The 16,504-nt window shown below is 35.5% G+C and overlaps 1 protein-coding gene across 3 annotated transcripts in view; it reads left to right on the top strand.

Annotated features, from left to right (window-relative positions):
* Positions 1-16,504, top strand: part of ALMS1 (ALMS1 centrosome and basal body associated protein) — a 236,177-nt gene that overhangs the window by 131,545 nt on the left and 88,128 nt on the right. For all 3 annotated transcript variants that reach the window (XM_066377980.1, XM_066377981.1, XM_066377979.1), the window contains 2 exons: positions 1,466-1,707; positions 4,390-4,515. In XM_066377980.1, the coding sequence (XP_066234077.1) occupies positions 1,466-1,707; positions 4,390-4,515 (368 nt within the window). The remainder of the gene's footprint in view (positions 1-1,465; positions 1,708-4,389; positions 4,516-16,504) is intronic.

Here is a 16,504-nt window from a genome sequence, read left to right as displayed (position 1 = left end):
TTTGGGATCCAGTCACTAAATTCAATCCATACTCAAGGGGAGAAAGAGAGATTAGGATTAAGTTTTACCTCCTTGGGCTAGGATGGTGAGTGTGTGGTATCTACATATATTATTTGGAATGCTTCTGTAAGCAAGATTTGTCTTTTTTAATATTTATTCATTCAATTATTTATTTGTTCCACTCTGTTTTAATATAACTTCTCTGTAGTATTAATACATAATTACAACATTGAAAACTTCTGGTTCGTCTGCTTTTGGTAGCACAGTGGATAAAGCATCAACCTGGAATGCTTAGGTTGCTTGTTTGAAACTCCGGGTTTGTCTGGTCAAGGTACATATGTAAAGCTACTGTTATGAGTTGATGATTCCTGTTCCTTTCCCACCTCCTCTTCTCTCTCTCTCTCTCTCTCTCTCTCTCTCTCTCTCTCATCAACAAATACAATCTTTTAATAAAAAGAAAACTTCTGGTTCCATTGACATTTAAATTCATTCAGGGGAAACTTTGGGTTTTTTTTTTAGATTTTTATTTATTCATTTTAGAGAGAGGAGAGAGTGGGAGAGAGAGAGAAAGGGGGAGGAGCAGAAAGAATTAACTCCCATATGTGCCTTGGCTAGGCAAGTTTGGGTTTTTGAACCAGTGACCTCAGCATTCCAGGTCGACGCTTTACCCATTGTGCCACCACAGGTCAGGCGAAACTTTGTTTTTTGTTTATCTTTGTATATCAATGCATTTAGCATAGTTTCTAATTTATCGCGGACCACTAGTAATTATTTTTAAGAAATGAATGAGTGTATTTTCACTTGAATAGAAAAGTACTCTTTCCTCAGCTAAATTACATAATGGTATTCTAAATTGAAATTAAAAGTAGATTTTAAAACAAATAAAAGAGCCTGACCAGGCGGTGGTGCAGTGGATAGAGCATTGGGCTGGGATGCAGAGGACCCAGGTTCGAGACCCCGAAGTCGCCAGCTTGAGCGCGGGCTCACCTGGTTTGAGCAAAAGCTCACCAGCTTGGACCCAAGGTAACTGGCTCGAACAAGGGGTTACTTGGTCTGCTGAAGGCCCACGGTCAAGGCACATATGAGAAAGCAATCAATGAACAACTAAGGTGTCGCAATGCGCAACGAAAAACTAATGATTGATGCTTCTCATCTCTCCATTCCTGTCAGTCTCTGTCTATCCCTCTCTCTGACTCTCTCTGTCTCTGTAAAAAAATAAAATTAAATTAAAATAAAATAAATAAAACAAAACAAAAGTAAACTCATGCATGATTGTACTGTAATAAGTATCTAAGAAAGTGACGGACGATTATTGCAGAAATAACTTAACCATTTGAGGTTGATGTGTTTACACAAATATTCTTTGAAACTACTTAGATGTGCATTGAAGCCTTTTTGGGGGAAATAATATGCCATTTTATAAGTCTCAGATTTGACCTCTTTGTCTTTTCTCTTATTTGTTCAGATCACTAGAGGAGATTAAACCACTAATTTCTGCCTTACTTGGAAAATCATCTGATGCAGTCACTCAGATTACAACAGAAGGTCCAGAAAAAACTACATTTTCATCTGAGATTTTTATTAATGCTGAAGATCATGGACGTGAAATTTCAGAGCCCAGTTCCGGAAAGCTGGGCAAAGTTCCTGTCAGTTTTGCTTCATCATCTTTAGGCCAACAGATGATTGTTCCTCTTGACACAGACAGAGGTGAGAGGGTGTGATTGTATTTTAGGAACATTACCAACTTTTATTTGTAATTAGCTTAGAAATTTGTGATTGTATCTTTCTCACCAGAACACCTAATTTTACTTGTAAGCATTAGGAGCAACATGATTATATCCATGTTTTATTTATATAGCTATCAAGAAATTATGATACATTATGTTTTATCTTAATTTGTAATGGAGTTAACATATGTGGAACTCATGCTGCTTGTGGTCAACTTATTTTTATCTCATGATACTTATAATAAGAATGCAAGTAGTTCATAAAAACTATAGAGGTCTGATTTTAGGTGAGCAGGTGAAAATTAAAACAAAATTGAGCCTGACCTGTGGTGGCACAGTGGATAAAGCACTGACCTGGAACACTGAGGTCACTGGTTTGAAACCCTGGGCTTGCCTGGTCAAGGCACATATGGGAGTTGATGCTTTCTGTTCCTACCCCCTTCTCTCTCGCTCTGTCTTCTTTAAAATGAATAAATAAAATGTTAAAAAAAATTTTTTTAATTGACATTTTGTTTTAAAGTAAATGTTCCATACAGTAATAAATAGGTACAGATATAGGTAATGGTACAAATATAGTATAAAACAATGGCTAAGGACTCGGGTTGGCTGTGTCTGCCGTCTTTGGAACATGGAACCCACCATTACCATAAATTCACTATCACAGTGAACTAGAAGGGGCAAAAACCATAGAAGAGCGTGTTCAGAAATTTTTTATGGGCTAGGCCTGAAAGTGGCCCAAATTACTTTCCACAGGCTAGGAACAGTTTAGCTGTGTTTTCCAGGGTGAAGAAGAGATGGATTTTGGTGGGCAGCTAGCCATCTCCAAGGTAAGGTCTACATTTAGAGTGCCATTATTGTAACAGTGATATTTCAATAGTGCTTATATTACGTAGTACTCAAAATTAAAGTTATTTTCTTTTTCAGACCAGTAAGAAGAAAATTAGCAATTAACTTCCCATACTTCCCCCAAATGCGAGTGCAAACTTTAGATTACTAATTTTAAAGTGTTTAATAGTTTGCACAAATCTATTTAAAATTTTCCTATTTATACAACCAGTTTTTTCTATCTGTAGATGTAGATGGGATATGCCTAAATGTATCAAGATTACTTAGTTCATTATTTAAGTTGCATCAAATTTAATTTAAATAAGTACATTTATATGTTACGATGGTTATACTTCATATACCTTTTTATTATGAAATAAAACTCCCAAACTGTAGTTTAATAAGATCACAAAGAACACCTTTATGTGTCAGTTACCTATTGCCATGGTGATACTATATAACAACAACCTCAAAAATCTCAGTGTTTTATAACAAACATTTGCTTTTCTCACTCACTGGATTGTGTGTCAGTTGGAGTTGGTCTCCAGGCAGTATAAATGGTTTGGTTCTATTTCACTTCCCTTGTTCTGAAAAACAGGCTAATGCAACAATATCTACCCTGGAGTATGTTGTTCTCATGGGGGTGTCAGAAGCACAAGAGGGGAAACCCAACTGTGAAAGTGTATTTTATACACTTTTACTCACCTCAAATGGATTGATCTATATAGAGGCCACAATTTATAGTTTTACCTTTACATATAGGTACATGGGAGAAAAGATTCCTTTAAAGTATTAATATAATAATTAATATTATGTTATAAAGTATTTTTAATATGGGTTCAAAAGTAAAACTTTATCATTTTTTTTTGGTATGAAAACATTAAAGTACAAAGAACTGTATGTTAAACATATGACTGTCTACCCACTAATCTGAATTAACAAATTCAGAATAATTTATTATATGTTTATATTTGATTCAATTTTTAAATTTTTTGAAGAAACTTATAATTTAACTTTCTTTAACCCTTTTATTTCTGAAAAGCAACCATTATTTGCTGGGTAGCCATTTCTTCCCCCATAGGCAGACAATACAAAGCAATCTTAAGACTGTTGCATCTAAACATAAGTTTGATGAGAATTTTAAAAAGCTACTTATCTTTCTCAGAATGTTTCATCTCTATATCATAACTATTCTTGCTCTGGGTCCATTGTAATTCTGCCCAATTGTTTTTACTCATTTTCTATAATCTATGAAATAAATGGTAAATTTAACCATCAGTATCAAGCTTTATATACTGGTAGAGGGAGAAAATAAATTAATATTCTAACAATAATGATTGTAGCAATGACCAAGTAGAAATGGAGGCTACAGCTTATTTTTCTTTTGTTAAAATCTTTGCTCATCTACAAATTTTTTTGTCCCCTTTAACTTCAGCCAGGTTTTCATTGGCTGTGTGTGTTGGTTTTATTTTTGTTTTGTTTTTTGTAGGTTTTTTGTTTTATTTTTGCCTGATGGAGTGGTATTAGAAGTATTCCTAAATAATCTGAAACTTTACTAACCCTGCATCCTGCCCCAGTTTCCCTCATCATTTTTTTATTTTTCTTTATATCACTTATAATTTATTAAAATATTGGATAATTTACTTTTTTAGTATGTTAATTGTATACTACTCTATAATTCCTTCCTCTTGAGGCAGAGGTACTTGTTTGTGTAGTTCAATAATAGATTCCAAGAATCTTGAACACTGCCTGGCACATTGAAGGCACTCAGGATTTTTTCATTGAATTAATAAATGTTTTCTTATTACATAATTGTTCTGATCTTTTATCTTCTTAGCTCAGCCTTCTCTGTTGCCATATAAGCCTTCTGGCAGTACGAAGATGTACTATGTTCCACAATTAAGTCAAAATCCTCCATCTCTGGATTCCAAATCAGACACCACCATAGAGAGCTCACATTCAGGTATTATAATTATTTAAAATTTTATTTTTTGAAAATCTATTTGTGGATTGTCTAGTTAATTCTGGAATGACATATGAAAACAGTGCTATTTAATCTTTGAGTGAAATATGGAGCTTTTCATGTCTCAATCTTTGGTTCAGATAGTTGTGTTATTTGGTCAATATTATGCATGCTTAAACATTTAATAAATATTTGATGAAGAAAATGGTATGGATAGTTATTTGAGTTAGTGGGCTCAGTCTAGGTCAAAATTTTCTGAGTTTTCTCTGTTCACAGACCTCTTAGTGTTTTAATTACAAGAAGTATTTTTTCAAGTAGCTAGCAAGTTATTAGGACACAGATACTTGTTTTGATCTAACAACTTATTTTTCTTTTCTGAAAGAAAATACTTTGCTTTGTTCATAAATAATCACAGTTACTTACTAATGAGATATGTGCAGCTGTTAGGGCACTGTACACCTTCTCAAACCATGCGATGAAATTGGACGCAGCCACCCTATTTCCTACTTTTATTACAGAAACTGCTAAAATCAGGTTTGTTAAGATACAACAGCATTGAAAGAAATGTAGTACAATTTCATGTTGAAACTTTACCTTTAACTAGTGTTTTGTGTAGTATACTCAGATAGCAAATATCTTGTTTCCCTAGAATTTTTAAATATCCCACAGCACCCTTATGAGATGACCCTAAGACAACTGCAGATTTAGAAAATGAATAGCACCCTATGGAATTTCCAGTATGTATTTCCTATGGAGATTTTAAAATAAGGATACTAAGTTGATGTTGTGTGGGGATTTGATTGATGGAATAATAACATTTTGAGTGGTCCACAGAAGATGACTTGGTTTAGTTTAAATATAAATTGTTTTTTTTCATTATTTGTCAATAGACATCTTTATATGTATAGAAATTACACAGAAAAGAGAAGTGTTTCTGATCTTAGGCAGATTTCCATTTTGTTAATTTTGAGATGACAAAAATAATATCTAATGGTAATTGAATTAAAGCTTCTGCTAAAATAAGTTCCCTTAATTGATTGTAGGTAGGAAAATCTTTGATCTCCCTATCACTTTCAGCCCCTACCTCAGATATCAGAATGTGTGTATTAACGGAAGTCTGATTATGTGTCCCAGTACTTTTTGAGACCTAATTTCCTGCTATCCATTCATATCCATAACTTTAGTTGCAGATATTTAAGAAAAATTGGACAGTGGTGGGAGGAGAAAATGACTCAGGGATGGGTCCTGCATTATATCCTGAGAAATATAGTGTTCCTGTAAATAAAATACTGAATGCATTAATAAGATAAGAAGAGCTCTAGTAACTGTATATACTTGAGATTGTTATTTTTTATGTTCTCCATCTATTCTGAGAGTAAGAAAGTTGAGAATAGAAAACAATCCTTTCTTAGATCAGTAGAGTTATCCTTGGTCGGCAAACTGCGGCTTGCGAGCCACATGCAGCTCTTTGGCCCCTTCAGTGTGGCTTTTCCACAAAATACCACATGCAGGCGCTACCTCAGTAAGAAATGTACCTACATATATAGTTTAAGTTTTAAAAATTTGGCTCTCAAAAGAAATTTTAATTGTTGTCCTGTTGATATTTGGCTCTGTTGATTAATGAATTTGCCGACCACTGCTCTAGATAAAGGCTAATATTCATTGTCTATTATTGTGTTGTGCACCTTCAGATATGAAACGAATCCAATTAGAGTTTGGGGCCAAAGGCAAGTCATACATTATTATTATCAGCAAATATTTGGGCTAAATAAATTTCTCCTTAATTGAGACTAAGTAAACAATTGAACTCATAATATCTTTAAAAAAAAATACAGACATGGCAAAGGTAACAACATCGGAAAGAAATAGATGCTAGAAATTTACTTATTAGACCCAGTAACATTCATAAATAGTAAAAGACTTTAAAACAAAAATTATTACTGAAGACAGTATCATTTTATAGTGATAAAAGAGTCAACCCATCATCAAGAAGATATAACAGAACTGATCTGTGGTAGCACAGTGGATAAAGCGTCAACCTGGAATGCTGAGGTCACCAGAGAGAAGCCCCAGGCTTGCCCAGTCAAGGCACATATAGGAGTTGATGCTTCCTGCTCCTCCCCTCTTCTCTCTTCCTCTCTCTCTTCCTCTCTCTCTCTCCACTGTCTCTAAAAATGATTAAATAAAATCTAAAAAAAAGAAGATATAAGTTATATATGTATATGTACCTAGCAGTAAAATCCTGAATATGAAAAGAAAGAAGAGACATAAAAAAAACCCTAGAAATAATTCAAGCTAGTAGCAAAGTCATGTATTTTATAATTGCATTATATGAAATATATAGAATAAGCAAGTCCATAAAGATTAGAAAGTAGATTACTGGTTGCCAGGAGTTGTGGGTAGGGAGGAAATGGGAAATAGCTGCCAATGTGTACAGTAGTGGTTTTCAAGCTTTTTACACTTGGGAACTAGTAAAAATATAATTGTGTCGGAGACCACTAAGGTGGAAAACAACCACCATAGTGGGTGAAGAATGAACGTAAGGGAATTCGACTAAGATCATTGGGTCTATAATCTTCATACATCAGGGTGGTCAACTCTTCATGGACCAACACAACATTTCTGGTGGACAGGTCCACTGACAGGCAGTTGAAAAAACTTGTGTACCAGGTTCCTTTTGGGAGTGATAAAAATGTTCTATAATTAGATTATTATGTTGGTTGTGATTATACTAAGAACTACTGAATTGTACACTTTTTTTAATGTTATGTGAATCATATCTCAATTTTTTTAAAAAATGAGCAGGAATGAATAAATGAAGAAAAAAGATTGCTTGAAAATGTAAAGATTTGGTAACAGATTTAAAAAATACATTTTTCAAGCAATAGAGAGTAAAATTAATGTGAAGGAAGTTACATTGGTTTTCAGGACAAACTTGACAAATTCTCCAAAAATACAGAGGAAAAAGAAAAACAAAATGAAAATGATGAAACAGAGGAAGAGACATAAGAATCACAGCTAAGTAAACCAAACCAAGAAACCAAACCAAGAATTATATTTGATCTGAAAAAAAAAAGCAGAAAAGTATAAACAGAAATAATATCAAAGCCTTAATTGAGGAAAACTTCCCTTTCCTGAAAAAGAGAACACAGCATATAGATTGAAAGTTACACTATTAAGGCAAAAATCAGAATGAGACTGACATACATATTAGAAATAAGATTTTGAATTACAATGAAAGAAAACAATTCTATAAGCATATAGTTTTTTATTTTTTATTTATTTTTAACATTTATTAACTTTAATGGGGTGACATTGATAAATCAGGGTACACATGTTCAGAGAAAACATCTCCAGATTATTTTGACATTTGATTATGTTGCAGACCCCTCACCCAAAGTCAAATTGTCTTATGTCACCTTCTATCTGGTTTTCTTTGTGCCCCTCCCCCAGCCCCTCCCTCTCCTTACCCCCCCCCCCAGTTACCATCACATTCTTGTCCATGTCTCTGAGTCTCATTTTTATGTCCCACCTATGTACCTATGTATGAAATCATATAGTTCTTAGTTTTTTCTGATTTACTTATTTCACTAAGTATAATGTTATCAAGGTCCATCCATGTTATTATAAATGATCCAATGTCATCATTTCTTATGGCTGAGTAAAATTCCATAGTATATATGTACCAAAGCCTTTTAATCCACTCGTCCACTGATGGACACTTGGGCTGTTTCCAGATCTTCGCTATTGTGAAAAATGCTGCCATAAACATGGGGGTGCATTTCTCCTTTTGGAACAGTGCTATGGTGTTCTTAGGGTATATTCCTAAAAGTGGGATAGCTGGGTTAAAAGGCAGTTCGATTTTTAATTTTTTGAGGAATCTCCATACTACTCTTCACAGTGGCTGTACCAGTCTGCATTCCCACCAGCAGTACAGGAGGGTTCCCTTTTCTTCACATCCTCACCAGCACTTATTCTGTGTTGTCTTGTTGATGAGCGCCATTCTGACTGGTGTGAGGTGATATCTTATTGTGGTTTTAATTTGCATTTCTCTAATGATTAGTGATGTTGAGCAGTTTTTCGTATGCCTATTGGCCATCTGTATGTCCTCTTTGGAGAAATGTCTATTCATTTCTTTTTCCCATTTTTGGATTGGATTGTTTGTCTTCCTGGTGTTGAGATTTACAAGTTCTTTATAAATTTTGGTTATTAACCCCTTATCAGACGTATTGTCGAATATGTTCTCCCATTGTGTAGTTTGTCTTTTTATTTTGTTCTTACTGTCTTTAGCTGTGCAAAAGCTTTTTAGTTTGCTATAGTCCCATTTGTTTATACTCTTCTATTTCACTTGCTTGTGGAGATAAATCGGCAAATATATTGCTCCGAGAGATGTCAGAGAACTTACTGCCTATGTTTTCTTCTAAGATGCTTATGGTTTTACGGCTTACATTTAAGTCTTTTATCCATTTTGAGTTTATTTTTGTGAATGGTGTAAGTTGGTGGTCCAGTTTCATTTTTTTGCAGGTAGAAGTCCAATTTTCCCAACACCATTTATTGAAGAGGCTGTCTTTACTCCATTGTATGCTCTTACCTCCTTTGTCAGATATCAATTGTCCATATAGGTGTCTGTTTATTTCTGGGTTCTCTGTTCTGTTCCATTGATCTATATGCCTGTTCTTATGTCAGTAACAGGCTGTTTTGACAATGGCCTTGTAGTATAACTTGATACCAGGATGTGTGATACTTCCCGCTTTATTCTTCCTTTTCAAGATTGCTGAGGCTATTCATGTTCTTTTTGGTTCCATATAAATTTTTGGAATATGTGTTCTATATCTCTGAAGTATGTCATTGGTATTTTTTTTTATTTTTTATTTTTTTGTATTTTTCTGAAGCTGGAAACGGGGAGGCAGTCAGACAGACTCCTGAATGCGCCCGACTGGGATCCACCCGGCATGCCCACCAGGGGGCGATGCTCTGTCCATCTGGGGCATCACTCTGTTGCGACCAGGGCCATTATAGCGCCTGAGGCAGAGGCCATAGAGCCTTCCTCAGCGCCTGGGCCATCTTTGCTCCAATGGAGCCTCAGCTGCGAGAGGGGAAGAGAGAGACAGAGAGGAAGGAGAGGGGGTGGGGTGGAGAAGCAGATGGGCGCCTCTCCTGTGTGCCCTGGCCAGGAATCAAACTCCGGACTCCTGCACGCCAGGCTGATGCTCCACCACTGAGCCAACCAGCCAGGGCCTGGTATTTTAATTGGTATTGCATTGAAGTTTTAAATTGCTTTGGGTAATATAGACATTTTAATAATGTTTATTCTTCCTAACCATGACCATGGTGTATGCGTCCACTTGTTTTTATCTTCCTTGATTTCTTTTATCAGTGTTTTATCATTTTCCGAGTACAAGTCTTTAATCTCATTGGCTAAATTTACTCTTAGGTACTTTATTTTTTTGGTTGCAATAGTGAAGGGAATTGTTTCCTTAATTTCTCTTTCTGACTGTTCATTGTTGGTGTATAAAAATGCCTCTGATTTCTGAGTATTAATTTTATATCCTGCCACCTTGCTGAATTCATTTATCAGGTCCAGTAGTTTTTTGACTGAGACTTTGGGGTTTTCTATATACACTATCATATCATCTGCAAATAATGATAGTTTTACTTCTTCTTTTCCAATTTGGATGCCTTTTATTTCTTCTTCTAGTCTGATTGTTGTGGCTGGGACTTCCAGAACTATGTTGAATAAGAGTGGTGAAAGGGGCACTCCTGCCTTGTTTCTGATCTTAAGGCAATTGCTTTTAATTTTTGCCCATTGAGTATGATGTTGGCTGTGGGTTTGTCATAGATGGCCTAAGCATATAGTTTTTTTTAAAAAAGATTATATAGTAAGGGAACAAAATTTAGTGTGCTATCAGATTTATTTATTTAAAACACAAAAGTATAACAAATGGAGCAAAATCAGTATTTCTATAATTATATAATTCATAGGATATATGAACCCAAGTGTATCTTCATTAACCAGTATGTCAGTGAGAAGACATTTTCACAAATATGCAGAAGCTTCAAAATATATTCTACCTTTATTTTATCTTGAAAAATTCAATTGGGGCTCTGGGTAGTTGGCTCAGTGGATACAGTGTTGACTGAGCGTCCTGTGTTCAATCTCCCCTCATGGCACAGTGAAAAGCCACCATCTGTTTCTCTTCTCTCCCTCTCCCCCTTCTCTGTCTCTTCTTCTCTAACAGCCGTGGGATGATTGGTTTGAGTATTACCCTGGGTGCTGAGGATAGCTTGGTTGGTCCCAGCATCGGCCCAAGATGGGTTGCCAGGTAGATCTTGGTCAGGTTGCATGTGGAAGTCTGTCTCTCTATCTCCCCTCCTCTCACTTAAAAAAAGACAACACAAAAAATTTTCACTTGAAGCCTCATCCAGCTGAAGAGGTAGATCAACATGAAGAGTTCAAGAAAGAGAAATGAATGAGTCCTTACCAGGTAGCTCAGTTGGTTGGAGCATTGTCTGATATGCCAAGGTTGCAGGTTCAGTCCTCAGTCAGGGCACGTAGAAGAATCAACTAGTCCTTGACTTGTGGTGGTGCAGTGCATAAAGCGTTGACCTGGAATGCTGAGGTCTCCTGTTCGAAACCCTGGTCTTGCCCAGTCAAGGCAAATATGGAAGTTGATGCTTTCTGCTTCTCACTCATTCTCTCTCTCTTCTCTTTAAAATGAATAAATAAAATCTTTCAAAAAAAAATCAACTAGTTTATGCATAAATAAGTGAAACAACAAATGGATGATTCTCTTTTTTCTCTTTCTGCCTTCCTCTCTCTTAACAAAAAGTAATCAATAAATATTGAAATGAAGTAGTGCTAAAAGTATCTAGTAGTGAACTTTGAAGCCAGTATAACATAACATTAATCTAAAATGATAATTTAGTTACAGTGTGGGGAAAAATGCCAAAAGTTAATTTTAGAGTGAAAATCATGGAAAGAAAAAACAATTTGTGCCTTTTGTCTATAATAGAAAAATTTAATGGGGTTTTATTTTATTCATGACTTGGTGATCAGACAAGTTAAAAAAATTTTTATGAAACTCTTAATATGCTACCTAAATCAAGGCAACAAAAGAAAAAAGAAATTAGACTACAAAAGCTAAATCTTTTGTGCATCAAAAAATTATAACAGAATTATAACAGAAATGAAAACAAAACAAAACCATTGTCCATAATATAGAATTGGAGAAAAAATTTGAAAATTATATATTTGGTAAGGAATTAATATCCAGAATATATGAAGAACTGACTTTACAACAGCAACACCAATACACAATATAATTTTAAAATGGATGCAAGGCATTTCTTCAGGAAAGATATATAGATACATATGGCCAAACAGAACATGAAAAGATGCTCGACATCAAATCATGAAGGAAATGCAAGTCAAAAACCACAATAAGAGATACCACTTCATACCCGTTAGAATGGCTACTACTAAACAGAAAACAAAAGGTTGGTGGGGATATGGAGAAATTGGAATCCTTGTGTATTTCAGATAGGAATGTAAAACAGTGCAGTCACTATGGAAAACAATATAGTAGTTTCTCAGAAAATTAAACAGAATTATAGTAAGATCTAGCATTTCTACTTCTGAATATATATCCCAAAGCATTGAAATCAGGTGTTTGAACAGGTATTTGTGTACCCGTGTCCATAGCAGCATTAATTACAATAAGCACAAAGTGGAAGCAACCCAATTGTTTATCAGCTGATGAATGGGTAAATAAAAATATAATCTATACATACAATGGAATATTATTTGCCTTACAAAGGAGTGAAATTCTTACACATGCTACACTGTGGATGAATCTTGAACATATTGTGCTAGGTGAAATAAGTCAGTCACTAAAGGACAAATATTATAAGATTTTACTTATATGAGGTTGAGGTACCTACCTATATATTCATAGAGATGGAGTAGAGTGGTAGTCACCAAGGGTTGGGAGGAAGAAAAAAGAGTTACTGTTTAATGGATATAGTTGCACAACAGTGTATATAGTGCTTAGTGCTCTGTACTGTATACTCAAAAATAGTTTAAATGGTACAATTTTTTTTTATTATAATTTTATTTTTTTAATGGGGCGACATCAATAAATCAGGTTACATATATTCAAAGATCAACAAGTCCAGGTTATCTTGTCTTTCAATTATGTTGCATACCCATCACCCAAAGTCAGATTGTCCTCTGTCACCTTCTATCTAGTTTTCTTTGTGCCCCGAACCTCCCCTTTCCCTCTCCCTTTCCCCCCTCCCCCTGTAACCACCACACTCTTATCAGTGTCTCTTAGTTTCACTTTTATGTCCCACCTACGTATGGAATAATGCAGTTCCTGGTTTTTTCTGATTTACTTATTTCACTTCGTATCATGTTATCAAGATCCCACCATTTTGCTGTAAATGACCCGATGGCATCATTTCTTATGGCTGAGTAGTCTTCCATAGTGTATATGTGCCACATCTTCTTTATCCAGTCATCTATTGACGGGCTTTTTGGTTGTTTCCATGTCCTGGCCACTGTGAACAATGCTACAATGAACATGGGGCTGCATGTGTCTTTACGTAACAATGTTTCTGAGTTTTGGGGGTATATACCCAGTAGAGGGATTGCTGGGTCATAAGGTAGTTCTATTTTCAGTTTTTTGAGGAACCACCATACTTTCTTCCATAATGGTTGTACTACTTTACATTCCCACCAACAGTGGATGAGGGTTCCTTTTTCTCCACAGCCTCTCCAACATTTGCTATTACCTGTCTTGTTAATAATAGCTAATCTAACAGGTGTGAGGTGGTATCTCATTGCAGTTTTGATTTGCATTTCTCTAATAACTAAAGAAGATGAGCATTTTTTCATATATCTGTTGGCCATTTCTACTTCCTCCTGGGAGAAGTGTCTGTTCATGTCCTCTTCCCATTTTTTTATTGGATTGTTTGTTTGTTTGTTGTTGAGTTTTATGAGTTCTTTGTATATTTTGGATATTAGGCCCTTATCTGAGCTGTTGTTTGAAAATATCATTTCCCATTTAGTTGGCTTTCTGTTTATTTTGTTATCAGTTTCTCTTGCTGAGCAAAAACTTCTTAGTCTGATGTAGTCCCATTCATTAATTTTTGCCTTCACTTCTCTTGCCATTGGAGTCAAATTCATAAAATGCTCTTTAAAACCCAGGTCCATGAGTTTAGTACCTATGTCTTCTTCTATGTACTTTATTGTTTCAGGTCTTATGTTTAGATCTTTGATCCATTTTGAGTTAATTTTAGTACAGGGGGACAAACTGTAGTCCAGTTTCATTCTTTTGCATGTGGCTTTCCAGTTTTCCCAGCACCATTTATTGAAGAGGCTTTCTTTTCTCCATTGTGTGTTCTTGGCCCCTTTATCAAAAATTATTTGACTATGCCCTGGCAGGTTGGCTCAGCGGTAGAGCATCGGCCTAGCGTGCGGAGGACCCGGGTTCGATTCCCGACCAGGGCACACAGGAGAAGCGCCCATTTGCTTCTCCACCCCTCCGCCACGCTTTCCTCTCTGTCTCTCTCTTCCCCTCCTGCAGCCAAGGCTCCATTGGAGCAAAGATGGCCCGGGCGCTGGGGATGGCTCTGTGGCCTCTGCCTCAGGCACTAGAGTGGCTCTGGTCGCAACATGGCGACGCCCAGGATGGGCAGAGCATCGCCCCCTGGTGGGCAGAGCGTCGCCTCTGGTGGGCGTGCCGGGTGGGTCCCGGTCGGGCGCATGCGGGAGTCTGACTGTCTCTCCCTGTTTCCAGCTTCCAAAAAAAGAAAAAAAATAAAGAAAAAAGAAAAAAAATTATTTGACTATATATATGTGGTTTTATTTCTGGACTTTCTATTCTGTTCCATCGGTCTGAGTGTCTATTTTTCTGCCAATACCATGCTGTTTTGATTGTCGTGGCCCTATAATAGAGTTTGAAGTCAGGTATTGTAATGCCCCCAGCTTCATTCTTTTTCTTTAGGATTGCTTTGGCTATTCGGGGTTTTTTATAGTTCCATATAAATCTGATGATTATTTGCTCTATTTCTTTAAAAAAGGTCATTGGAATTTTGATGGGAATTGCATTAAATTTGTATATTGCTTTGGGTAATATAGCCATCTTGATTATATTTATTCTTCCTAACCAAGAACAAGGAATATTCTTCCATCTCATTATATCTTTCTCGATTTCTCTTAACAATGGTTTATGGTTTTCATTATATAAGTCCTTTACATTCTTTGTTATGTTTATTCCTAAGTATTTTATTTTTTTTTGTTGCAATTGTGAAGGGGATTATTCTTTTGAGTTCGTTCTCAGTTGTTTCATTGTTGGCATATAGAAAGGCTATTGACTTCTGTATGTTAATTTTGTATCCTGAGACCTTACTGTATTGGCTTATTGTTTCTAGTAGTCTTTTTGTGGATTCTTTGGGGTTTTCGATGTATAGGATCATATCATCTGCAAAAAGTGATACCTTTACTTCTTCTTTTCCGATATGGATGCCTTTTATTTCTTTGTCTTGTCTGATTGCTCTGGCTAGAACCAATAGTACCACATTAAATAAGAGTGGAGAGAGTGGGCAACCCTGTCTTGTTCCTGATTTAAGGGGGAAAGCCTTCAGTTTTATGCCATTTAATATGATGTTAGCTGATGGTTTATCATATATGGCCTTTATCATGTTGAGATATTTTCCTTCTATACCCATTTTGTTGAGAGTCTTAAACATAAAATTGTGTTGTATTTTATCGAAAGCCTTTTCTGCGTCTATTGATAAGATCATGTGGTTTTTGTTCTTTGTTTTGTTAATATGGTGTATTACGTTAACCGTTTTACGTATGTTGAACCATCCTTGAGATTCTGGGATGAATCCCACTTGATCTTGATGTATTATTTTTTTAATATGTTGTTGTATTCGATTTGCTAGTATTTTGTTTAGTATTTTAGCATCTGTATTCATTAGAGATATTGGTCTGTAGTTTTCTTTTTTTGTGCCATCCTTGCCTGGTTTTGGTATGAGGGTTATGTTGGCCTCATAAAATGTGTTTGGAAGTATTGCTTCTTCTTCAATTTTTTGGAAGACTTTGAGTAGAATAGGAACCAAGTCTTCTTTGAATGTTTGATAAAATTCGCTGGTATAGCCATCAGGGCCTGGACTTTTATTTTTGGGGAGGTTTTTAATGGTTTTTTCTATTTCTTCTCTACTAATAGGTCTGTTTAGGCTTTCTGCTTCTTCTTGACTCAGTCTAGGAAGGTTGTATTGTTCTAGGAATTTATCCATTTCTTCTAGGTTGTTGAATTTAGTGGCATAAAGTTTTTCATAGTATTCTACAATAATTCTTTGTATATCTACGGTGTCCGTGGTGATTTCTCCTTTTTCATTTTGGATTTTGTTTATATGAGTTCTTTCTCTTTTTTCCTTGGTAAGTCTTGCCAAGGGTTTGTCAATTTTGTTGATCTTTTCAAAGAACCAGCTCTTTGTTCTATTAATTTTTTCTATAGTTTTTCTGTTCTCTATTTCATTTATTTCTGCTCTGATTTTTATTATCTCCTTTCTTCGGCTGGTTTTGGGTTGTCTTTGTTCTTCTTTTTCTAGTTCCTTAAGGTATGAAGTTAAGTGGTTCACTTGGGCTCTCTATTGTTTGTTCATATATGCCTGAAGTGATATGAACTTCCCTCTTATCACTGCTTTTGCTGCATCCCATAGATTCTGATATGTCGTATTGTCATTTTCATTAGTCTGTATATATCTTTTGATCTCTGCACTTATTTCTTCTTTGACCCATTCATTTTTTAAAAGTATGTTGTTTAGTTTCCACATTTTTGTGGGATTTTTTTCCTCCTTTTTGCAGTTGAATTCTAGTTTCAAGGCTTTATGATCAGAAAATATGCTTGGTACATCTTCGATTTTTCTGAATTTGCTGATGTTGTTTTTGTGGCCCAACATATGGTCAATTCTTGAGAAT

Source organism: Saccopteryx leptura, chromosome 3 (genome assembly GCF_036850995.1).
Source record: "Saccopteryx leptura isolate mSacLep1 chromosome 3, mSacLep1_pri_phased_curated, whole genome shotgun sequence".
Classification (NCBI taxonomy): Eukaryota; Metazoa; Chordata; class Mammalia; order Chiroptera; family Emballonuridae; genus Saccopteryx; species Saccopteryx leptura.
This window is presented reverse-complemented; position numbering and strand designations above follow the sequence as displayed.